This window comes from Rattus norvegicus, chromosome 4 (genome assembly GCF_036323735.1).
Source record: "Rattus norvegicus strain BN/NHsdMcwi chromosome 4, GRCr8, whole genome shotgun sequence".
In the NCBI taxonomy this organism is placed as follows: domain Eukaryota; kingdom Metazoa; phylum Chordata; class Mammalia; order Rodentia; family Muridae; genus Rattus; species Rattus norvegicus.
This window is the reverse complement of record NC_086022.1, coordinates 155,625,965-155,652,352: the sequence shown is the minus strand read 5'-3', so window position 1 is coordinate 155,652,352 and position 26,388 is coordinate 155,625,965. Positions and strand designations below refer to the sequence as shown.

The 26,388-nt window shown below is 41.1% G+C and overlaps 1 protein-coding gene across 7 annotated transcripts in view; it reads right to left on the bottom strand.

The window, feature by feature from the left end:
• The window catches only part of Cecr2 (CECR2, histone acetyl-lysine reader), a 107,678-nt gene that overhangs the window by 17,901 nt on the left and 63,389 nt on the right, over positions 1 to 26,388 (bottom strand). For 5 of the 7 annotated variants that reach the window (XM_008763251.4, XM_008763252.4, XM_039108209.2 and 2 more), the window contains exons 3-10: positions 23,777 to 23,960; positions 22,286 to 22,425; positions 21,464 to 21,568; positions 19,448 to 19,497; positions 18,284 to 18,453; positions 10,558 to 10,641; positions 2,354 to 2,507; positions 371 to 500 (exon numbers count right to left, since the gene is read on the bottom strand). In XM_008763251.4, coding sequence (XP_008761473.1) covers positions 371 to 500; positions 2,354 to 2,507; positions 10,558 to 10,641; positions 18,284 to 18,453; positions 19,448 to 19,497; positions 21,464 to 21,568; positions 22,286 to 22,425; positions 23,777 to 23,960 — 1,017 coding nt within the window. The remainder of the gene's footprint in view (positions 1 to 370; positions 501 to 2,353; positions 2,508 to 10,557; positions 10,642 to 18,283; positions 18,454 to 19,447; positions 19,498 to 21,463; positions 21,569 to 22,285; positions 22,426 to 23,776; positions 23,961 to 26,388) is intronic. The other 2 variants (XM_039108208.2, XM_063286570.1) reach the window with 1 other exon arrangement.

The window sequence follows — 26,388 nt, the reverse complement described above, 5'->3', positions numbered from 1 at the left end:
GTGCTAAGAATCAAACTCCAGTGATTCTGTAACACTAGAAAGTTTTAAATGTTGGGGCTTTTGGTTTTTCAAGACAGTGTTTCTCTGTGTAGTTTGAACTGTCCTAGAATTAGCTCTATAGACCAGAGATGACTTCAAACTCACAAAAATCCACCTGACCACTGCCTAGCTTGATGCATTTTACAAATTATGCTTGTTTATTGTGTGTGTACTCCTGATCCATCATGGCCCATGTATCAGAGGACAGTTTGCAGTAGTCCTTTCTCTACACCATGTAGGTCCAGGATACAACTCAGGTCATCAGGCTCTGCAGCAGGAGAGAGGCGCATAGGGTGGCCAGCTGCTACTGCTGCTGTTACTAAATACTCACATGTCCTTGGTCTTCTTTCCTTCCCTCATGGGAGAATTCAGGTCCAAATGGGAAAGTTCTGGGGGTAGCTCCTTGCCTTGAGCCAATAGCCACGCTCGTTCTTCCCTGAGCTTTCTCCTCTTAGCTCGATCTACAATCAACACACAAACATAATCCTAGTGAGCATCTGTACTTGCTGCTCCCTGGCACTTCTGTGAGCACACCCTCAGTTATACACCAAGTTATACACCTGGACCTCTGTGAGCGCACCATCAGTCATACACCAAGTTATACACCTGGACCTCTGTGAGCGCACCATCAGTTATACACCAAGTTATACACCTGGACCTCTGTGAGCGCAACATCAGTCATACACCAAGTTATACACCTGGACCTCTGTGAGCACACCATCAGTCATACACCAAGTTATACATCTGGACCTTTGTGAGCACACCATCAGTCATACACCAAGTTATACACCTGGACCTCTGTGAGCGCACCATCAGTCATACACCAAGTTATACACCTGGACCTCTGTGAGCACACCATCAGTTATACACCAAGTTATACACCTGGACCTCTGTGAGCGCACCATCAGTTATACACCAAGCAACTTCATTTTATTGAAGTACCACATCAGACAGAATTTGTGATAATCTCAGTTAATGTCACTTTATCACTCAGAAGAGTCATGAAACTCTTCTGCTATGCCTTTTTTTTCCCTCCTTTTTGAAGACAGGGCTTCATATACCCCAGGTTAGTCTCAGCCTTATTATATACCCACGTCTTAAACTCTTGATTCTGGTCTGATCCTTCAAAAAAGAATAGCCGTTGTTTGTTATCATAAAATACCTAAAACAGAGCCTGATATAGAATGGGTACATAAAAATAATGTCATTTTGGGGGCTGGAAAGATGGCTCAGTGGTTAAGAGCATTATTTGCTCTTCTAGACACCCTGGGTGTGCGGTCACACATATACTTAGAGTGCTTGAGAGGCTGAGGCAGGAAGGTTGCTACAAATTCTAAGTCAACTTGGACCATATAATGAGACTGTATTAGATGCAGATGCAGACACATACACACATGGGGCGAGGGGGGGGGTGTCTTATAAGTATTATTAATCTTACAAAAGAAATCTTAGGGAGGGAGAAAGAGAAAGGGAGAAGGTTTGGGAGGGCATGCAGAGAGAAAACTTCAAAACACGTTCAGCTAGCAAATGCTATCACTGTCCAAGAAAGCAACTAAGGCTGCTATCCTTTGCTCTGTAAACCTATAGATAAGCACTTGAAAGACAGAGACAGGGGGATCCCTGTGTAGACGGTCTATGCTGTGGTATCCGTGTCAGTTATAGCTACAGTGAGATCCTATCTCTAACAAAAACAACCTATAAACAAAAGAAAAAGCTTTACTATAGCAAGACTGCAGTTTGAGTGTCAAAAAGCTACCCGATACAGTAACATCAATGGCAACATTCTGACTTGCTATATGAAAGAAAGATCTGGGCTAGAGATATAATTCAGTTTGATAAACTGCTTGCATAGCACGTAGGAAGTCCTGGGCATGAAGCACCACATAATCTGAGTGGTGCACCTCTGAAGGTAGAAACAGGAAGCTGTTCAAAGTGAGTTCAAGGCCAGCCTGAGGTACACACAACCCTGAACGCGAACTACCACCAACCCAAACCAACCAACCCAAACCAACCATTTCTTAGGCGTATACCACTGTATCTATGAAAATAGTTGCTAATGTCTTAATGCCCTTTCTTTAATTCTATCTAAAGTGTATAGGACACAGCAGAAATCCAAATAGAAAGTAGGGTACTGAAAGGCAAACTGAAAATGACAAATACAATTGGATTGTAAGAATGTAAAGAGAGCAAGACTGAATGAACTCAGATGAGTAACCATGACACAATACAAGACAAGACCTTTAAACAGAAGTGACCAGAGATGCTGATGAAGAATGATCTGGCCTTGTGTTCTCACCCTTGAACCGGGACATACCTTCCACTGCCTTGACCTTTTCCTCCAATTCCCGCTTTCTCTCCTCCTTTAACATCTGCTCTTGCTCCTTCTTCTGCACTGCAAGAAGGAGCTGTCGTTCTTCCTCCTCCTCCTTGCGCTTCTGTTTTTCTATCTTGGTGAGCATGGGTGTCTCCTGTAAGGGCCAAAAAGTGCACGGAGGTCAAAGAGACAACAATTGCAAGGCTTCTTCACAGAACTAAAAGCTAGTTTACAGATTCTAACATATACTAGTAGACAGAGGATCTATACCTCATATACAGACTGACTTCATTACCTGTGACTATGTGCATCAATGTACAGAATATACACATGAAAACATAATGGAGATACACTCCAGATCACCGAGGACTATGAGTTTAAGGAGAGCACAGGCTATCAAAAGACTCCTCAAAAAACCAAAACAAAATGTACAGAGTGGTGCATGTCTTTAATCCTAGAACTTGGGAGACAAGAGTTCAAAGGTGGCCAGGGCTACAGAATGAGACCATGGCTCAAAACAAAATGGGCTTGAGATGGTTCAGTGGTAAAGAGCATCTGCTATCCTTGCCGAAGACCCAAGTTCAGATTTTCAGCACCCACAAAGCAGCTTACAACTGTAATGCTAGTTCCAGGGGATCTGACACTCTATACTATACTCAGGAGGCATAGACATACACACAGGAAACAACGGAGCTGCGGTCTTATGTTTTGGGGTCAATATTTCATCTTTAGTCCCCCCCCTTTCTTTGGGGGGGGGGAGATAGGGTCTCTATGAAGGCTAGGCTGGCCTCAATTTGACAGAGATCTTGTCCGCTGGAATTAAGTTGTGTGCTACCACACCTGGTTAACCTTCTGGCATTTGGGGGGGTGAGGGTGGGGTGAGGGAAGGGGTTATGAGGAGAGGAGAGAATTTTATCTTATAGTATAAGGTAGCCTGAAACTTTCAATGGAGTCCAGGCCCTCAAATTAATGCTCCAACTCAGTTTTGTCCTCCCCACAAGCCAAATACCCCACAAAAGGGTTCTACTGTTCACTGGTTGTCCAAGAACTTGCTCTTCAGACCAGGCTGTCCTTGAACTGAGAGATCCACCTGTCTCTGCCTCCTGAGTGCTGGGACTAAAAGTATGCACTACCGTGTGGCATATGTGTATACACATGTGCCTGAGATACCATCTACTTTCTTTGGATTAGGATTTCTCATGTTTTGGAGCTCACCAGCTAGCCAGATCTGCTGTCGAGGGAGCCCCAGAAATAGGAGCCCCAGAAATCCTCCTATTCTCACTAGCCCAATGCTGCAATTATGGTGCATGTTACCATGTTCCACAACTTTGTGTCAGGGATTAAAGAGAAGTACTCGAGTTTATGACATAAACACTTTACCGACTGAGCAATCTGTAGTTGATGTCTCTACCCTGGCTGACCTCAAACGTACTATGCATTTGAAGATGGCCTTGAACTTCTGATTCTCCTGTGCCCATCTCCCAAATGCTGGGATTACAGGCATGTGCTACCATGCCTGGGTTTAGGCAGAGGAGGGGATGGAATCCTTGCATTCTGGACAAGCATCTGTAAAGTTCAAGGTCATCCTCAAATACATAGTGTGGGTGTGGGGTCATGACCAATTTCAGTAACAGAAGAATAATCTAGGTGTCAACAAAAGAACTAAGTATAACCAAATTGAGAATGTGATGCTTGTTTTTAGACTTAAGAATCTTCTACAGCCAATTGTCTCAAGTGTTAGACTGGAAATTGTTCAAGTGGTCTTTGCTTTGGGGACAAAGATGAATGCAGATGGCTGGTTAGAGAAGTTAACATTTAACATTCCATTGCTTTTGATTGAAATTTTTTTTCTTTCTTTTTTTTTTTCTTTCTTTTTTTTTTCAGAGCTGGGGACCGAACCCAGGGCCTTGCGCTTGCTATCTGCCACTGAGCTAAATCCCCAACCCCTTGATTGAAATTCTTTTATTCATTTCCTTGCTTTTGTAGTTCTTGAAACCACTTTAAAGACTTACATTTTTTTTTTATGTGTGCTATGTCTATGTGAGTGAATGTATGTGTGTACAAGGATGCTCTCAGAAGAGAGTGTTGCAGGTTCCAAAGCTGGAATTCCCCACATGGGTGCTGGGAATTCAACTGAGACCTCATGGCAGAGCAGGAAGCACTCTAACTGTTGTATCATCTCTTTAGCTCCCTTGGAAAAAAAATTTAGACGGACAATTGATTCAGAGTTTGGATGTGATTTTGTCTGGGGAGTGAGTAGATCTTTCAAAGGCTGCCTTAATGATTTTGCTTGAGATCAAGTCTCAGTCTAGGCTTGCCCAGAACTCCTGGTCCTTCTGCTGCCACCTCCCAAGTGTTAGGTTCAGACCGATTGCCACGCTTGGCTTGACGGCAATGTACCTACTTATTTACTGTGTGTACGAGGGCACAACTGTACTATAGCATGGATGTGGAACCTGAGAGGTCGATTCTCTCCTTCTACCATATGGGTCTCAGGGACTGAAATCAGGTCAATAGGTTTGGTGGCAAGTGCCTTTACTCAACAGACCATCTCGCTAGTTCACTGTCATTTTATAACTTAAATTCTTTTAGCTTTACTTCAAGGCGAACTGGGCCACACAAGATCTGACCTCATAAAGTCAAGGTCAAACCAAAATAAAATGTGTATTTTCTTCTCCCAAGAAAAGAGTTCACAAGGTGGTTCATATAACACTGTATATTGACAAAGAACCTCTGCAGATGAGACAAAGTGCTCTAGAATTTCAAAACAATCTGCTTCCTGATAACTGCCATGGACATGTCTTTCAGTATGGGACTTCTGGTCACGGCCTCCTACTGTCACTGTCCATGTTAGCTTTTCGTTCACTCAACATAAGCAAGTCATTTAGGAGGCAGGATGCTTGCTTATGGGGCTACCTCTATCACACTGCCAGTAGGCAAGTCCCTGAGGCACTTTCTTGATTAATAATTAATGTGGGAGGGACCAACTTGCTATGGGCAGTACCACCCCGGATTGGGGTCCTGCACTGTATAAGAAAACAAGCTGAGGGGTTGGGGATTTAGCTCAGTGGTAGAGCACTTGCCTAGGAAGCGCAAGGCCCTGGGTTCGGTCCCCAGCTCCGAAAAAAAGAACCAAAAAAAAAAAAAAAAAGAAAGAAAACAAGCTGAGTGAGGCACAAAGTAGCAGTCAGTGAGGAGCACTCTTCCATGGCCTCTGCTCCGTTCCTGCCTAGACCTCCTGCCCTGATTCCTTTATGATGGATTACAGGCTGTAAGATATAATGCCCTTGCTTCCCAGATGCTTTTGGTCATGGTATTTATCCCAGAAATAGAAAGCAAACTGCAACAGCCAGGTACCCTTCCTGCACTCTACCAGTAACCCTACACTGCTAGCCTATTTCCTGGGTTCTTATTTCACCTTCTAGTAAAGTCACACCACTGATAACATGATTGACCATTACCATGCATTCAAGGCAATGTTATGTGCAAGACATAAGTGACTATAGTGGAAAGACAGAAATTGGGAGCCTGAGTAAAAGGAATTATTTCATTCCAAGAGAATGAACAGCTGCAATTCCCCAGCATCACCTAAACTAAGCCTGGAGGTGCAGGCTTGTAATTACAGCACTCAGGAGATAGAGGCAAGGCTTTAAGGTCATCCTCAAATATGTAGTGTGAGACCAACCTGACATACACAAGATACTGACAGTGAGTAAAAGTGCTTGTCACTTAGCCTGACAATCTTAGGTTCAACCCAGGGAGCCCACATGGTAGGAAAAGAAAATGGACACCCTCTAGTTTTCCTCTGATCTTCCAATGATTCTGTAGCACACAAACACCCCACTACTAGAACTCAATAAATAGATGTTTAAAAAGAGCATTTTATTTTTAAAGAAGAAATACATCCTAAATCCTCTATAGAGGACTAATATCCAATACAAACGAAGAACTCGAGAAGTTTAAGATTCCAGAGAACCAAATAACCCTATTAAAAGATGGGGTACAAAACTAAACTAAGAATTCTCAACTGAGGAATATTAAATGGCCTGGAAATACATAAAGAAATGTTCAACATCCTTAGTCACCAGGAAATGCAAATCAAAACTACCCTGAAATTTCACCTCACACCAGTCAGAATAGCTAAGATCTAAATACTCAGGTAAAAGCAGATACTGGCAAGGATGTGAAAAAAAGGAACACTCCTCCATTGCTGGTGGGATTGCAAGCTGGTACAACAACTGGGAAATCAGTCTGGCAGTTCCTCAGAAAATTGGATATAGTACTATCTGAGGACCCAACTATACCACTCCTGAGCATATAAACCCAAAAGATGCTGCAAAATATAAGGACACATGCTTGACTATTTTCATAGCAGTCTTTTTTAAATAATAATAGGAATGAAAATGTGGTACATTTACACAATGGAGTACTACTCGGCTATTAAAAACAATTGACTTCATGAAATTCTTAGGCAAATAGATGGAACTAGAAAATATCATCCTGAGTGAGGTTAACCCAATCATAAAAGAACACACGATATGTACTCACCGTTAAGTGGATATTAGCCCAAAATCTCAAAATACACAAGATACAATTTACAGATCAAATGAAAATCAAGAAGTGTGGATGCTTCAGTCCTTTTTAGAAGAGAACAAAATTCTCACAGGGGGAAACATGGAGACTAAGTGTGGAGTAGACTGAAGGAAAGGCAATCCAGAGATTGCCCCACGTGGGGATCCATCATATATACAATGACCAAAACGAGACACTATTGTGGATGCCAAGAAGTGCATGCTGACGGGCCTGATATAGGTGTCTTCTGAGAGGCTTGCCAGAGCCTGACAAATACAGAGGTGGATGCTTGCAGCCAACAATTGGACTGAGAAGAGGGTCCCCAATGGAGGGATTAGGGGAAGAATTGAAGGAGCTGAAGAGGTTTACAACCCCATAGGAAGAACAACAATATCAACCAACAAGACCTCCCAGAGCTCCCGGGACTAAACCACCAACCAAAGAGTACACATGGAGCAACCCATGGCTCCAGCTGCATGTGTGGTACTGCATCAATGGGAGGGGAGGTCCTTGGTCCTGTGAAGGATCAATACACCAGTGCATGCCAGGCTGGAAGCCTGGAGAGAGTGGGCAGGTAGTAGGTGAGCAACTTCATAGAAGCAGGGGGATAAGGGATTTCCAGAGGGGAAACCAGGAATGAAGATAACATTTGAAATGTAAATAAATTCAAGTAAAAGGTTAAAGAAAACAAAAAGTGGTACAACAAACAAAACAAAATATCAACCACTGTGTATGTGTGATGTCATGCTGTTATTTAAGACATGGTCTCACAATGGCTATCCTAGAATTCTCTTATGTAGCCTAGATTGGCTTCAATCTCATAGAGATCTGTTTCCCAAGAGCTGGGACTAAAAGATATGTGTCAACATGCCTGGCCAAAAAGATTTTGACTTATGTGTCTCTGTATAAGAAAGCATATAGGGGTTGGGGATTTAGTTCAGTGGTAGAGCGCTTGCCTAGCAAGCGCAAGGCCCTGTCCCCAGCTCTGGAAAAAAAAAAAAAAAAAAAAAAAAAAAAAAAAGCAAGCATATATGTAAGTGAAGGCCAGAAGAGGGCATCTGATTCCCTACAGCTGGTGGTTGTGAGTTCTCCAGTGTGGGTCCTGGGAACCAAACTCTGGTTCCAGCAAGAGCAGCAAGTGCTTGGCTATCGGCCTTTCTAACTCTCTTAGACTGTAATATTTTCCCTTGTAAAAGAGCCAGCTGGGTGTGGTAGCACAGGAGGCTGAGGCAAGAAAATCATTGAAAGTTCAAATCCACCATGGGCTATATTTTGAGTTCCAGAACAACTGCAGCTTCCTAATGAGACCCTGTCTCATAAAAACAAAAGCTTTTGGTCGATGTCTACATGCCTTATAAGTAAGAAAGAGACCTATTAGAATCATGAAGGCATTTTAATAAGATGCTAACAAGGAGCCACTGTGAAATTCTCCGAGGAATTATTAGGAAACTCTAGTTGAAACAGTGCCCAAGCTCTGTATCCCAACACATGGGCTCAGATTTACTCTTGCCACAAGGAGCACATCTGAGATTGCACCATCATAAACTGTTCTCTAGACACCCAGTAGGGTCTACTAACAAAGACACGTCAACAGCCCTAATCCCCAGTTTATCAATGTCTGCAGAATTAAGACATTCTGAGGTGATTGGACTACTGGGTGGTTGATGCCTGCACACAGAAAAGGCATCAGAAGACAAGAGAGTTTCTGCTTTGCAGACAGTCATAAACCAATTCAGTTTCTCTAGGATGCTAATTACAACACAAACTCCAAAATGTCTACATCAGGTAGTTTCCTTTACTTCAAACTAAACAACAGAATTTGAAAACAACCCCTCTAAAAAGGAAATGGGTTTTACTTGGGGGGAGGGGGGTAAGAGGCAATCATTCAGAGGCATTCAGACTGCCAGGCAATCTGAGGTGTGAATTAAAGCACAGAGGACTCCAAAAGCAATAAGCTGAAAGCGTTTTCAAGGTAACAAACTGAGCCAGCTAGAGGAGCTGTTAACTACTCAGAATCAAACTGGGTACCAGCAACTAAGACTATCGGGGCGGAGGTGGCAAGCCAGTCATTGTAAGGTTTTACCCTTACATATTAAGGTTTTAATGGAGGCACAAGTGGTGGTGTGCACCTCCTAGCACTCAGGTGTCTGAGGCAAAGTTGTGAGTTTAAACAAGCCTAGCCTACATAAATAAGCAGGACATAGTTTTTAAAAATCCAAAACAGAGTTGTAAAATCACAAGAATTATTCTCTATAATTCGAGGGAGAGAGACGGTTGAGAAAATTTCACTCCAGGTTGACCTTGAATTTATGATCCTCCTGAACTTCCTTTTCTGCAGTAGGGGGGACTATAGGAATATTCTACTACATTTTCCCTAAATAAAAAATTACAAAGAGCACAAGGTTTCATGTTGGCACTTTCATTAAGTGCCACAAAAATATAATCTCAAGGCAAAAGAGAATGCCCCAAATTCACAAGGGAGCACATGGCATGGTGACAGAGCAAAACAACTGTACCTGAGATAAAGCTCTGTGTGACCACTCAGCTGACTACACATGCAGTGGTACAGAGTGTCTAAGGAGATGGACAGCTGCAAGGGGGAATGTGATGGCTAGCTAGGCTTTCCAAACAAAGCAGGCTAGCACATGCCCTAAAAGCTTCAAGACAGATGCAGCGGGCCTCCTTCCTGAGCAGAGACACTTCACTCTCCACTTCCTCTTGTCATACATGTATGGTCACCGTCAGCTCAGTGAATAAAATACACTTGCCATCTCCCAAAGCAGGATGATAGTTCAAACCATGAGCACCTAATGTGTGCCAGTCAAAACCTCAAGCAAACCTGGCTCTTAGGTGCTCTGTGAAAGAATACTTAGTACTATTTATCTAGTTTTTGCCCCGACATTTGTGCCACCCAATACTGCACCCAGATTCCCAGCTGATGAAGTCTCTCCTTTGATAAAACACAACCTCTCTCCTGCTCTAGTAAACAGTGATCAACTAGATTCCTGGGCAGGCGTTTCCCTCTTAATCAGCTCATCTTGCCTGAGCCAGCTGCACATAACTAACTTGTTTTTCTTTCCTACTGAAGACAGTAGAGAGCCAGGTCTACATTTTACCACCATATATCAACATGGCTCACATTGCCATCCACATAGATATACTGTTCTTTGACCATACTAATGCACTTTCTGCCTTAGAGCATTTTTTCACATGGCTCCTGTTTTGAGAAAGACCTCAGGCTTTAATTTCACACCCACTGCGCACCGTAAGAATCCCAGCCACCCTACATACTAAAGACAAACATCTGTTTGCCTAAACCCCCTTTCTTTGCCTGGCTTCACTTTTCCCCCTTTGTATTCACCAACTTCTTGTATCTACTACAGAACTTGTCACTCATCTCTACCTTAGATTAAATTGTGTATGTCACCCAAGAACACTGTAAGGTAAAAAGGAATGTCCCCTGATCTCCCATTTTCTAACTTCTTTTCCCAGAAAAGCTATACATATAATAATGAACAAATATTTGAGATTTAGAATATTTTAAAGGGCAAGGGACAAAATAGGAATAGAAAAGCATGTGACATGACATGAACTATCCTTTTCAATGCACCTTTTTACTCTCAAACACTCACCTCTAGCTTGGTGGATTTGATGGACAGGTGGTCAGACATAAACCTATGTTGCAACTCTGGCTTTGTGCGCTGTGGACGTTTTCCCTAAGTTAGAAGTGAAGAAAAGAAAGGAAAAGATAGATTAGGGTGTTCTCAGCTACCGCTGCTGCAACTACAACCAGCAGAATGGCCACTGAGGCACACCAGTAACTAATTTATAGAGTGGGTGGCCAAAGCTGTCTTCTATTTATTTTTTAGGATGATAAGGGAAAACAACTATTCAGCTGGGTAGGGTACTGAGCTAATACATTTACTTAACAAGTAACAACTCAAAACCCACTGACAAGCAAGCATTTCCTATGAAAATCTTCATCACTAGCAAAAGATGTCTCAACTTTAGGAAAACTATTTGACTGGATGTGAGAGGCTAAGGGAAGAGGATTCTGAGTCTCAACCAAGCCTAGGCACACTGGAGGACACTGTCTCAAAACACCCATACACAATATCAAGAAAACAAACTCACTTACCCCAACAATCCCCTGCCCCCAAAAAAGCAAACACAAAAACTGAAAAGGAAAAAAGAAAGAAAGAAAAAAGGCCTCTTCAAATGACAAAGCAAACATTGTATTTTATCACATTCACCTAAGGGAATGACTCTGAAAGAGGCATCAGGAGCATCTGAGGTCAGATGAGCCACTAAAAGGTGGGCAGGAGCCACCTGGTCCAGAGGGTAACACCTGTTATGAAGTCTGACTTTGATTCTTGAAACCCACACGGTGCATGCACTGTGACACACATGAACACTTGCACACACAACTGAAGGAAAATTTAATAGAAAATTAAAAAGTAAACAAACTCTGGGCCCACGAGCACACACAATCTCCCTGCATGCACCCGTGCACAGTGGGGTAGGGGTGGAGTGGATTTGGTTCAAGAAACGTTTAATACGGGGCTGGAGAGATGGCTCAGGGGTTAAGAGCACTGACTGCTCTTCCAGAGGTCCTGAGTTCAATTCCCAGAAACCACATGGTGGCTCACAACCATCTGTAATGGGATCCGATGCCCTCTTCTGGTGTGTCTGAAGACAGCTGCAGTGTGCTTATATATAATGAATAAATAAATCTTTAAAAAAAAAAAAGAAACGTTTAATACCAAGTCTTCAAGAATAAGTAAAGTAAGGAACAATCAAAAAGAACAACAAAGCTGTCAACAAGGACTGGTTCAGATAGCTTAGACACGCTGCAAATACAGCTTTTCTGTTTCTGAATCGGAATGAACAGTTCGCAGAACAAAAACAATCACAAGTACCAAAGATATCATGATCTACCCTATTAAGAGCTCCCCAGTCTCCACAACAGGCTTGTATGCATCTCTTTTATTAATGCTCTCAATTCCGGTAGGTGTATGTCTTAACCTAAGATATAAACCCAACACATCACTGTTGGTAAAGGAAACCTTGCCAATTTGCAATGCAAATATCACAAGGAGATAACACCAGTCTCACACCAACTTAGTTACTTCAGATGAAAGATGCTATTCTTGATATAAGGGTGGTTGTTTCCTGCATATATTACTATCAGCTCCTCCCTCCCATGCACAGAAAGCTGACTACTTCTGCACTTCAAATGCTAGGAATGCTGGAATAAAATCTGTGCATCGTCACACCCAACTAGTATCAGCTTTTATGGAGACAATGAACATACATGCAGTTACCAAGTTCCTACTGTTGATAAGCCACCATTCACCAAAGTGAATATGTGTCAAATGTTTTATTATACTAAATAAAAACAAAACAAACAGCAAAAAAAGGTGGGTGACAAACAGAACTTAAGAGAAACTGGTTCATTTAAGTTAATGTCAGGATAAATCCCTGGATAATCTCCAGCAACTCTGTAGACCCTAAATATTGGTATTAGCTGTATTTTTTTTTTTTTTTTTTTTTTTGCTGGACAAAAATAATTTACAACTCTAAAAACCTGTGTGTCAATAGGTTAGCATGTAAACCAACTAATCTTTGGAAAATAAGGTTTTAAATTCTTAATGTTGTCCAAAGCAATGTTTTACTATCATGAGGTGATCCCACCATCTGCTTTTATTGACACTCTGATTATGTTTGTGTAAAAGTGTATTATACCTAATATTTATTCAGCAAAAGTTGAAGAGTGAGAATAATTTAGTCAGGGGCTGGAGAGATGGTTCAGCACTGACTGCTCTTCTAGGTCTAGGTCAATTCCCAGCAACCAGATGGTGGCTCACAACCATCTGTAATGAGATCTGATGCCCTCTTCTGGTGTGTCTGAAGACAGCTACAGTGTACTTCTACATAATAAATAAATAAATCTTTAAAAAAAGAGTAATTTAGTCTACATTAGATGCTTCAGGAAGATGTCACATATCGTCAGTTACTAAAGAATATACCTGTGGAGCAGGAATAAAGAACCTCCTCAGAGCATTTGTATGCTGAAGTGGCATGGGCTCATATAGTGACCATATAATTTACTTCATATAATTTACTTATCATTATAACACCTCATAGCCCTGACATAATAGGAAGAGTACATTGGTCCATAGACATTGCAGCTGATCCATGTGCAAACTTATTCTTCCATTCCTACTTCACTTTCAGCATGTAATCACAAGAGTAGATTCTGTCCTTTTTTGTTATGAAGTTCAGGAGGGACTAGAACTTCTAGCAATCCTCTAATCTCAGCCTCTTGAGTAATGGAAACCTGTGATATCACATGCTGGCTTAATTTTAATTAAGAAAAAAAAAGATTACCTTTTACATATTCAAAGCAGACCACCTTACACCTCCACTTTAAAACTTTAAAACTTTAAAAAACTTTAAAACTTTAAAAAAATATTTTTAAAAATTTATGTATGTGCCTGCATGAATTTATACACTACTTACTTCTTTAAGTGTCTATGGAGGCCAGAGGGCACCACACCCCCTGGAATTGTAATCATAACTGGTTGTGAGCTGCCTGATGTGGGTGTAGGGAGTAAACTTAGAACCTCTCTAAGAACAGTAAATGCTCTGAAGCAAAGAGACTAAACATTTAAAGTTCACTATTCTATGTCCTTAGATCTAACAAGTCTTCCCTCTACTTGGCTTTATTTTGTTAATACAGACGTTGCTGTACATGGTGGCACAAACATTTGATCCCAGCACTTGAGAGGCAGAAGAAAGAGCTCTGAGTTTCAGGCCAGTCAGGGATATAGTGAGATCCACTCTTTAACAAATATCATAAACAATAGAAGGAATGAATGGGACTTTTAATTCCTATAAAAGCTTCTGTGTAAAGTAGTTTACTTTGCTAATCAGAAAAGTTAGGACACAGGGTTACCAGAGCACAGCAAGACCTGACCCGAAGAGCAAGCAATCTCTTTCAGTCCTCACCACGACCGCCATTCAGCTTGTCCTTCTTCTGTACACAGTGCTCAGGGGTGATTTTAACTACTATTTGTATCAGGTTCTTTTGTATTCATAAATCTTTCAATTTTCAAATTTGACAGATACTTTTCACTGTTAACTAATTTCTGAACTAGGATAGGATATGGTAAATGAAGAGCCAGTTCAAGCAAATAAATAGGTAAGTTTTCTGAGCCCTATTGGAGTAACCACCTCTTAAACTTTCATCTGGTCTTCAAGTTTTGATTTGTTTTCAGTAAAAATAATCTCTTAGATTCACATGAAAGTCAAAAACACTGCTGAGTTAAGCCCCTTTGTTTCCTTTACCCCAATTTCACATGCAAATTTTCAAGACTAACAGTTTTCATGGGAGAAGGCTGGAGAAGGTTTAAGACAGGGTCTCAGCACTAGAGCCCTGGCTGGCATGATCCTGCTGTGTAGACCAGGGTGTCTGTGAACTTTTGACAATTCTCCTGCCTCTGTCACCCAGAGTCAGTTGTGTTCCCCAGCTTCACTGTATTAAAACGATGTTTTATTTTTAAGTTATTATTGTGTGGAAGGTTGTGAACATACATGTACAGGTCAGAGGATGACCTTTAGGAGTTATTTTTTGCTTTCCACAGTAGGTTCCAAGATGTGAATTCTAGTTGCTAGGGTTATGCAGTAAGGGCTTTTACCCACTAAACAATCTCAGTGGCACAATGGTTTAAATTTTAAAATTACATCCTATTACTTATTGTGCATGCATGTGTGTATAAGCACGGCTTAGTAAGACTTGGGCTTAGTGGTGCATAACTTTAATCCCAGCAAATAAAAGGCAAGGGCCAGCCAGAGATACATAGCAAGATTATATCAAAACAACCCTACCCCCAGCACCCCCAAAAAAACCCAGAGGCTAGAGGTGGCTCACCCCCTACCATCATATGATGGCCATAACTTACCAGTTGCAGGGAATCTAACTGCCATGGGCATCGTACATACAGGTACACAGACTTACATGCAGGCAAAAATCCATATGCATAAAAACATTTAAAAAATCAGAAAAGCTGTAAGCTGAAGCCTGAGACGTGTATGGTCTATTTTTTTTTTTTTTTTGTTCTTTTTTTTTTTCGGAGCTGGGGACTGAACCCAGGGCCTTGCGCTTCCTAGGTAAGCACTCTACCACTGAGCTAAATCCCCAGCCCCATGTATGGTCTATTAATATTCTGGTATATAATGAGGCTGGGACTCACCTGACATCCTACTCTCTTTTAGCAATTACAAGTAATTGTGCCTCAAAGTATACATGGCCTTGGGGTGTGTATATGTTTTTGTGTTTTTACAGGCTGGAGTATGTAGGCGACCTGGGAATGTAGGTCTTTAAGAGCAGTAAGAGCTTTTTTCCCAGCTGTGTATTATTAACAGGGCCTTCCTTCCATGTGGCTGGGCAACACTGAGGGTCCGTCTTCTCATCTAGTCTCATAACCCTCCCTGTTTGGAAACCAAACCCAGAGCAGACAAGAACCACATGCAAGTGAGGGAAACTGTGAGTGGGAGAGGCAGTTCTCCCCAGGGAAGAGCACACCAACTGGTTGTCTGGTGCAAAATACTCAGCTATGAAAACATACAGGTAACACTGTGTGGACCAAGAGTGCTGTATTTAGAAATGTTAATGAAAAAGTAAAGGCACCATGATTTGAAGAAGAGCAGAAAGGGGTATGTGGGAGAATTTGGAGAAAGAAAAGGGAGAAATGTTATTACAATTACCAATACAATGTACAGAGAGATGCTCATGAAAATATTACAGTATTCTGAATATAACCCAAGTGCTACATGCCAAGTATAGCGAAAACCTACTCTATAGAATACTCTCTCTCGGGGTTGGGGATTTAGCTCAGTGGTAGAGCGCTTGCCTAGCAAGTGCAAGGCCCTGGGTTCGGTCCCCGGCTCCAAAGAAAAGGAAAAAAAAAAAAAAAAAAAAAAAAAGAAAAAAAAAAAGAATACTCTCTCTCTAACTCTGTCTGAAGAACTAGTCAGTGGAGTCCTGTGGAGGCTTCCCATACACTGGTTCAGTTTTACAACAGTAGCTGCCTACTGTTTGTCCTTCACAAGGTCTCCTTATTTTGCCCAGGTTGGCTTCAAACTGTCATCGGTCTTTTTTCTGCCTCTGAGTCCCAATGCTTGGAATTAGATAGAAGCCAGTACACTAAGTTTGTCACAGTATTTACATAGATTCAATTCTGCTTTGGAGAAAACTTAGTTTAGGCTGGGAACTGGCTCAGAATGTAATGATTACTCCCTTGGATGTAAATTTAGGCTTTCCTTCTAAGAATAGATAGCTCTTAAAATTTGAAAATACTAACATTTTAAAGACCTCCCCCCATACACTAAGTAGAACTCTAAGACTATTGATAAAATTGCTGGTACAGGGCTGGAGAGATGGCTCAGTGGTTAAGAGCACCGACTGCTCTTCCAGAGGTCCTGAGTTCAAATCCCAGCAACCACATGGTGTCTCACAACCATCTGTAATGAGATCTGATGCCCTCTTCTGGTGTGTCAGAAGACAGCTACAGTGTAATCATATACAAAATAAATAAATAAATAAATCTTTAAAAAAAATTGCTGGTACAATAAATGCATTTATTTTCAGTGATTTTTAAAATTTTAAACACAGGTACCTGGATAGGCTGTAAACAATTTGGTATGTGGGAATGTGTCGTCTAAATGGATGGCAGAGGGTCCTGACGACCTAATCCAGTCATCCAGCAACTGTAGGAAACTTCCTCAGTTTTCGGGTTTACAGTCTATTTTCCTTTTTGGTCAGAGGCTTTGGTTACAGCTCAGTGAGGAGAACATTTGCCTACCCCACTTAAGGCCCTACCACTGATTTGTTTTTCAAAAACAAATTTGTTGGTGTTTTATTATATCCGATGAGGGCTTTGAAAACAGCATTATTAACATCATAGTCTAGGTTTAGCTTTGACTTGATGGATTATAACGTGCTTTTCACTTGGTGTGGATGTAGCTCTCACATGCTAGTATTAACAAGCAGATAGAATCAATGGCATCAATGAAATCTAAGCACTGAGAAGGAGAAACAAACACAGTCCCACTCCTAACTAAGGAGCTATTGCCACCTGATACCTAGTGTGTGTATGGGGGTGGGGGGGGATGGCTGGGGGAACAGACCTGTTTTCTCCAAGAGCATGTCACTGTATCTATCAATCCCTACCTGAAGGAGAGCCATAAGCATGGGTGGTAGAGCCAGTGACAAACCGCTGTTGCTCAATTAAATAAACCTCTATCCAATGAAGGAACTCTAATGTAGTGAGTGGGTCATAAACAAAACAAAACCAAAACAAAACAAAACAAAAACAAACAAAAAACCAAAAACCCAAAACCATAAAACACAAAAGAAGAAAACCATAAAACACAAAAGAAGACAGCTATGTTGGGAAGAAGGGCTTCAATGAGTAAGAAGTATAAGAGAGGATGACCTAGAAGGGGGGTTTTATCAACGTATAATATAAATAAATAAAATTACTAAGGAATAAATCATTGAACCCCAGAACTCAAGTGTCACTAGATAGAGCATTAAGTGGGGCTTAACAACAAAGAGTGTGTGTGTGTGTGTGTGTGTATGAGAGAGAGAGAGAGAGAGAGAGAGAGAGAGAGAGAGAGAGAGAGAGAAACATATAGAGAACAGACCAGAGTGCACATGAGTGAAGTACCCACAGAGTTCAGGATATTTTGGAGAGCCTAGAGCTGGAGTTACAAATAGTTAGTTGGGAGTCACCTAACATGGGTGCTGGGAACCGAACCGAATTTGGGATCTCTGCAAAAGAAGCATACACTTCTAAATCTCGAACCACAATTTTAAACACCAGCCAAAGTGGGGGTGGGGTGGGGGAGGGGGGTGGTGGTGGTGATAAAAATGTTATTATATATACAGGGTGTGTGTAACTGAAATAATATAGCTCATAGAGTTTACACTCAAGTCAGAGAAACCACAAACAGCTCGGGTGCAATCAGGAAGAACTGGCACAGATCCATAAGGACAAATGTCCAAAGGCTGACACTGTGAGGGAGAAATAGGTTAAGTCCTAAAATGATTGTATTTCTTGGGGTGTAGGTGAGAGCAGACTCAGGCCTAACGATAGTTATAGAAAAAAAGAAAGCTGGTTCCAGGTTGCAAAAAGCCATTTTAAAGATCACCGGTGTTGGACCTGGGACTTCCAGAGGAAAGGGAAACATCATAAACGACACCCAGGATAAGGAAAGCAGGCAGGTGAGCTCTACATCAACATCCAGTCCTATCAGGAACAGAGTGAGACCTGAGCAGCAGGGAGGCTTTACCTTCTGGGCAATCATGTTGCAGATTTCAGGCAGGAAGTCCTCGCTGAGGAGCTTGTAGAGTTGCCGCTCTCTGAGAGAGGTCCTCTCTCGGAAGCTCTCAGTGACCTGTCTCCATTCTTCTTCTGTTTGACACAGGAGCCACCAAGTACCTTGGCCTGGCCCTCTGGATCCTACAGAAAAATGACAGAGTCACTAAAATAGTGCCTGCACTAGACTTTTTTGTTCCTATTACCCTGGGTCATGACTCAAACAAAGGAATCATGGGGGGAAAACATCTACTAAAGTCTGATAATGCACTCTTTTTTAAGATAGTATCTCAATATATGTTGCCCATGAAAGTGTTGAACTCCAGAGACCAAATAATTGTCCTGCCTCAGCCCTGAAAGCAATTGGGATGGCAAGCACTTTACCTAATGTCTACACGATAATACGTACTTTAAAAAAAAAAAAAAAGAAAGAAAGAAAAGGTCTCATTATATAGACTAGACTGGTTTTAAACTCACTTACCTCTCCCTCCCAAGTGCTGTGATGATTTTGATTTTTCTATTACTATCATAGTTTCTAAAACTAGACAAGTGCCTAGCAAAAACTCAAACTATTGTGATTTAAAGAAAATTTTAATATTCTAGAAATGGTTAAAAATGTATTATTTTCTAGAAAAATGGTTTTGAAACTGAGACTGTTGAAATGTATGTCTTATCTCTTTTACAATACTACAAATTGGTTATTTCCTTCCATATTCAAAGCATTTGGATTAAAGAATTAAGACCTAATCAAGAGATCAGATGTGGCATATTCCTTTAATCTCAGCACTTGGAAAACAGAGGCAGGTTTCAGCCTGGTCTATAGACTCAGTTCCAAGAAAGCCAAGGCTTTACACAGAAACACTTTGTCTGAAAAAAAACTAAAAATGATAATAATAAAAAATAAAGTTATAAATAAAATCTAATGTGTGTATGTGTACCCAAATGTCTGAGTCTTTAATATGCTGTTGCAAGGGACAGAACAGAACTAGTTCTCATGCTAAGTGTCTGTGAGAAGGGGTGTGTGTGTGTGTGATATGAAATAGGGAACAAAAAATTTAAGACAGTGGAATCATCCTAATACATTGTATGACTGAGTGTAGGAATCAGGTTGAGGAACAGCAATAAAAATCATTGTTACCATTTCTTGTCTGTAGGTCAGATGTCAAGGAGTTTTCTTCCTGCTTTTCACTGAAACACGGGAAAAAGAGGAAACATTTAAAACAAGACGATTACAAGCCATATTGGTTTGGTCTTTCTTGTAGGAATGGACCCAGTAAACATAATGGTGGCTGGGGCTGGAGTCAAAAGTTAGAATTCAAAGTTAGGATGAATAATTCTAAAGAGAAATAATATTAGAATGAAGGGTAGGCTTAATGCAGAAAACGGGAGTACTGAGAGCTAAGTGAGCTAAGTCTCAAGGTTATGGCAGCACCACAATGAAGAGAAAAATGGTAGTCACAACCTGGTGCCCTCATTCTGTGACTCCAAGCTATGCTGGAAAGGAGAAGCTTAAGTTACCCTTATCTAAGGAAGATGGTAAGAACATGGGCTATGAAACTGCACTGCCTCTGCTCCAGACGGACACTTGCCAGTAGAGGGTAGTATAAGCCCATGCATACCAATACAATAGTTCTACCTTCCCAACATTAAGGTAGTTAAAAGGATTTCTGACTGTGTAAACAAATGCTCAATATATAGGTCTCAAGTAACTTCAGGATGTCTTCCAAAATGCCACTAAGAAGAAATAGGCAGTTGTAATCTGCTTAAGTTTAACAGATCTTATGTAATAGCCATGTGATTTTAAGAATCCTTCCCATTACCACCTTCTTTTGATTATACCCTTGCTTGCTATGGAGTCCAGGCTAGCCTAGAACTTAGGATACTCCTGCCTCTGCACAGGACTTTTTCCTTTTAGGTAAGAGAGGGAAAAGAAAAAGAAATAACTGAAATTGCTACTGAAAGGATAGCTAAATTAAGTAGAACTTCTAAACTTGTGAGAACAGGCTTTCATTCTGTTACTAGAAATGGTTAAGGCTCTAGTTTGAAGAAAAAGCAAAGCCAGTTTGCTGCCTAGTTTTTATGTCAACTTGACACAAGCTAATATTATCTAAAAGAATGGAACCTCAATTGAGGAAATGCTTTCATTAAGGTCTGGCTGTAGGACATTTTCTAGCCCATTGTGAGTGGTGCCATCCCTGAGATGGTGGTCTTAGCTTCTATAAGAAAGCAGGCTGCGTGTCTCAGAGATCTCAGGGGTTCAGGTTAGTTGAGACTGCAGGTCTTCCTATGGGGTTACTCTCCTCCTCAGCTTCTTCCAGCCATTCCTTAATTCAACCACAGGGGTCCCTGGCTTCAGTCCATTGGTTAGGTGTAAGTATCTGCATCTGTCTCAGCTAGCTGCTTTTTGGGCCACGCTAGGCTCCTGTCTGTAAATGCACCATAGATAGCATCAGTAATAATGCCAGGCCTTGGAGCTTCCCATTGCGATGGCTCCCAAGTTGGACCTGTCAGTGGACCTCCTTTCCCTCAGTCTGTTCTCCATTTTCGTCCCTGCAGTTCTTTTAGACAGGAACAATTAGCTGGTATGAGTCCCTCGACACATATACAGCAGGACTGCCTGGTTTGGCCTCAGTGCTTAGACAGTGGGGAGGCCTGGCAAAGGGGTACGGATGAGGTGAGGATGGGGACCTCTTCTTGGAGACAGGGTAGAGGGATGAGGGACTGTGGGAGGCCAGACCTGGAGGAGGATAATGACTGGACTGTAAAAAAAATAAAAGCAATTTAGACAGACAGACAGACAGAACACAAGAAGAGGTTTGGAGGTAGGGAAGGGGGAAATGACATAATGACAATCTCAAAAAATAAAACATTATTGTTAAAAAGATAAAAGCAGGCTGAGGAGCTGGAGAGTGGCTCAGTAACTGGAGTATTGGCTGCTATTCCAGAGGACCTGGGTTTAATTCCCAGCACCCATATAGTACAGCTCACATTGGTCTATCAATTCAAGGTCCAGTGGAGGCGACTCCATCACACAGACATACATGAAAGACAAACACCATGACCTCCTTCATGCACAAATAAATAATAAATATGAGGTGAAACTAAGGTTCCTTACAGTATGAGTCTATGAAAATGGACCAATGAGATTTCGTACCTGGATATAATCTCCTCCTGTAGTTTTTTTCGTTTTGGAGGCCTTCCTCTTCTTTTGCCTGTTTTTCCAGGAACATTTGAGACATTTTTTTGCCTTTCACTTTCCCTAAGAAACAGTATCATTAAATAGAAATGTTCTGGCATAGTACTAACAACTTAATATGATTTCTGTATTAGTAATTACAGTGTTTTCTGCTACAGGGATACAAAACTGGATTATGCAAAAATAGAAGAAACAGGAAATAGAGCAATTTCTTTTCCATAAGGATTATCAAAATGTGGAACCAAAATCAAAATGTGGAATCAAAGCAAACTGACATTTACTGTATTAAAAACAACCTAACACCTTCCTAAGTACTGTTATAATATCAAGTACTGTTCACAATAGTAAATAAGTCTCAGTAAACCAGAGCATCACTCTAGATGCCTCAGGAATAAGGCCGCTGCTTATTTAAGAAGCACTTAATCCAAGGCCACACTTTGCATCCTATGAGATTCTGCCATAGGGTTGTGGAGCCTGAAAGCAGATTAATAATCCTAATAGGAAAAGGCTACTCAACGACTGCTGCTTTACACAGCCTGTGACCGTGCAGGTGCTTGTCTGCAGCTTCTCCATGTTCCAATCACACTATTTTTCACCAGTCTTGTGGCAGAGGCTATAAAGTAATTCCTTTGTATTTCAGTATGAAACTCTTTACCATTCTGTTGCAGGCAACTAATTATTGCATTGGAAAAAAGGAAAGTTTTGTATTGTTCTGATACATTAACTTTCATAGCATTTTTAACAGAGCAGTTTTCACAACCCTGACATCAGAGACAGTACCTGCTCAAAGAGAGTTCTCCATTGGACCTTCCTTGTACTGGGTCTTCTTTGTACATTCGTGTCCCATAAAAGTACCAATAGAGGGCACCTGAATTGTCTTCACCTAGAGGTTCAACTCGGAGACTGTCTGCATCCAGACCCTATGCAGAAGAGGAAAGCAGATTTGAAAAAAATGAGTAAAAACAAGAAAGAGGAGCAAACTAAATAGTCAACTAAAAAAAAAAAATTTTTTTTTTTTGGTTCTTTTTTTCGGAGCTGGGGACCGAGCCCAGGGCCTTGAGCTTCCTAGGCAAGGGCTCTACCACTGAGCTAAATCCCCAACTCAACTCAAAATTTATACTCAGATACACCTCATATTTTAAAATGCCAGTGTGCTTTATGCAATTTTCTATCGTGCAGATGAAATACAAGGCAGAACAAAATGGCAAGGCATTACCTTCTATGATGAACAAGGTGAAGAAATTTTAGATGTTCCCTATACCCAACCATGGCTTCCACAGTTAGTTCACACAAAAAGAGGAATCAGACTATGGTTTAGAATTGCTATCTATGTGAACTCACGTCAAGGGAAGGACAGTCACACCAAGTACAATCAGAACTCTCAATACACTTCTCTCACTCTAAGCCAAAACAGCCTTATACTCTCAACAATCCTTCTGCCTCAGTCTCCCAAGTGCTGGCATTAGAGGCCCAACAGGTGTGAGCCCCTATCATGCAAATTGCCAACCAGATCAACCAGATGTTCTGAAAGCTTTGCTTCATGAAGTTTTGTACTATACCTTTGCCATAACCCACAGCAACTTTTAAAGAAATGTTAATTTTTAATTCATGTGTACGTATACATTCAGGTAACCATGGAGGAAAAAAAGAGGGCATTGGATCCCATGAAGCTGTAATTACAAGCAATTGTAAGCTACCCAATGTGGGTGCAAGGGAACTGAAATTGGGTCTTCTGGAAGACTAGGACTCCGAACCACTGAGCCATCTTTTCACCCAACATAGCACCTTACTTATTCCAGCTGAGATCCAGCAAAACAATTCCCAAAATACTCCAGGGCCAGATATGCACTAGCCTTCCCACTGTTACCACAAATGCTCAGCAGAGACTACATTAACTTATATGACTTTTATGTGTCTGTGCACAAAGCTCAAATAAGAACTGTTCCATTTAATCATCTGACTTAGTGGGATTAGAAATTACTTCTCACCCTGAATAGTTTGACTGTTAATTACAGAAAAAAATTCATTGCTGTTTTGTATGAAGACCTACAAGTAGGTTCTCTTATCTGAGCCAAAATTTAAAGCCATATCCCAGCACAGCTGGCATTCCTGTGGCCATGTGGGTATGGCTGTATATATAGGTGTATATATTGATTATGAGCACGAATACTACCAAGAAGAAGCTAAGCTCTTGCTTCTTGATACTTTCAATTTTCACATTCAAAATGCTGGCTTTTTACTCTCTAGAAAAGGCGCTTGCTAGACAGGTACCTTGAGAAGATCAAAGACATCATCCGCATCAAGCCGGTAATCACAGAGGCGATGCAGGATCTCCACTCGAGTACGCAGAGGAAGGTCTTGGAAACTGGCTTCTCTCAGAGGATTGGGCTTTCCTTCTTCAAGCTCCCAACGGTAGTTGATGATATCTTCCAGGTAGCTGTGGAATGTCTGAGGCCTAAATCAAATGGCCCCAAATACATATATACATCAATATAAAACAGAAGACAGAGAGAGGAAACTGATAGGTTGACAGTTTATAAAGGAACTTGAAACCTGGGCTGGAGAGAGGGCTCAGTAGTTAAGAGCGCTGATTGCTCTTCTAGGGGTATTGAGTTCAAATCCCAGCAACTACATGGTGGCTCAGAATCATCTGTAATGAGATATAAAGTCCTCTTTTTGTGTGTCTGAAGACAGCTACAGTGTTATAATAAATAAATCTTAAAAAAAAAATTGAAACTCTTTCATTTAAGAAGTATGTACTATCATTTTATAAAAATCCCAAAGATAAGCTTTCTCATATAATTAGTTATGTTACGCTCGCTAAACTTCAGGTGGGAAATCACGGTCAATGGTATAAAATGCAAAATCCAGGCAATAGTCTCATTGCTTGTCCATACTATTAAGGCAGCTCACAGAGTGCCTATAAATATGAGCTTTAGAATTGGGGTATGACTTAAAACAGTATGCATATATACAAAACACCCTCACGGAAAAAAGTCTGCCCAAATGCATTTACTTATATTTCAGGTTAAGATGCAAAAGTACAGACAAACATCTTAATACCAGGTTACTCTAATGTAACCATAGTATATAATTTTTCAGAATCCTTTATTAATGTATTTATTTTATATGCATGGGTACTTTGTATGCATTTGTATCTGCACACCAAACAAAAGATGTCAGCAGACAGTTGTGAGCTGCCATGTGGGTGCTGGGATGACCTTAGGACCTTCAGAAGAACTGATAACACAGAACACAAAAATGTGCACACCAAAATTCAAAACAACACCATTCCTACCAACAAGAAAACAGAAACTGTATGTGATTGTCCATGAACCCAGAGAACTACAATGTATAGCCACACAAGGCATTATTTACCCATAAAAAGAAATGAAGCAAGCAAGCCAGGCTTGGTAGCTTGTGCTTCCACTACCAGAACTCAGGTGGCTGAGAGGAGGATTATCACCTAGATCGGCACTTTTCCACCATCCTAATGCTGCTACCATTTAATACAGTTCCCTATGGGATGATGACCACAATCGTAACTTTTTCTTTAGCTACTTTATAACTGTAATTTTGCTACTGTTATAAAGTGTAATATCTGATATGAGATGCTGTTAAAAGACAAAAGGGGTCACAACCAGCAAGTTGAGAACTGAGGGCCTATGCTAGGCCTATGTAGATTAGGGCTATCCTATGCTAGCAGGATATGTCAATTGCAGGTTAGTCTGAGCTACAGAGAAAGACACTTTATTTTTTACTTTTTTTTTGGGGGGGGGTGGGTGGGAGATTCATGATAAAATATAGGAAACATATTTATATAATTTATAATTTATATAAACATTATATTTATATATTTATATTATATTTAAGTGACAGAAGCCTAATTCTAAAGAATATCCCATGATTCTACTATTAGGAAGTCCCAGAGGCCAAAAATATAACTCATATTGCTCTTCCAGAGGTCTTGAGTTCAATTCCCAGCACCCATATTAGGCGGCTAATAGCTTTAACTCCAGATCTATGGGAATCTAATATCTCTGGCCGCTTCAAGCACCTGCACATATGTACACATACAAATATATATAATACCATGAAAATCGAGTAGAAGAGTGATGCTGAGAAATGAGGAGGAGGGAAAACCAAGCAACTAGTAAGAATAAGGTATGTTTGGGTGTGGAAAAAAACTGAGAATATGATGGCTTCCTCATTTTGTATTATACCACAAATCAATGAACCCTAGCACAAAACAAAAAAATAACCAAATCGAAGTAAACGGAGCACACTGGAGAAATGGTTAGGTGGCTAGTGTTTGCTGTGCAAGCATAAGGACCTAGTTTTGGGTCCCTAGCAGTTACATAAAAGCTGGGTGGGATGTTGAAAGGGCAATGGAAGAAAAGTGAGTGTAGGTAGGTAGTAAAAAGTAAGCAGGTAGGATCCTGGGGCTGCTATTTTGGCAGACTGAGTCAGCAAGTTCAAGTTCAGAGAGACTCTGTCTCTGTAAGTAAAGTACTTGCTATGCTAGGCAATAGGGCACGTCTTTAATCCCAGCACTTGGTGGGATCTCTGAGTTCGAGGCCAACTTGATCTAGAGAGCAAATTCCAGAAGAGCCAGGGCTGTCTTTTTTTTTTTTTTTTGGGGGGGGGGGTTCTTTTTTTTTGGAGATGGGGACCGAACCCAGGGCCTTGCGCTTCCTAGGCAAGCGCTGTATCACTGAGCTAAATCCCCAACCCTAGCCAGGGCTTTCTTAAACCCTCCCCACAAAAGTACATAAATGAGGACCAGAGTATATATTCCCAGCACTCCCACCTATGGCAGGCAGCCTGTATATGCAGCACGTGGGAGGCAGAAAAGGGACTGAATGATCAAGCTGGCTAAAAGA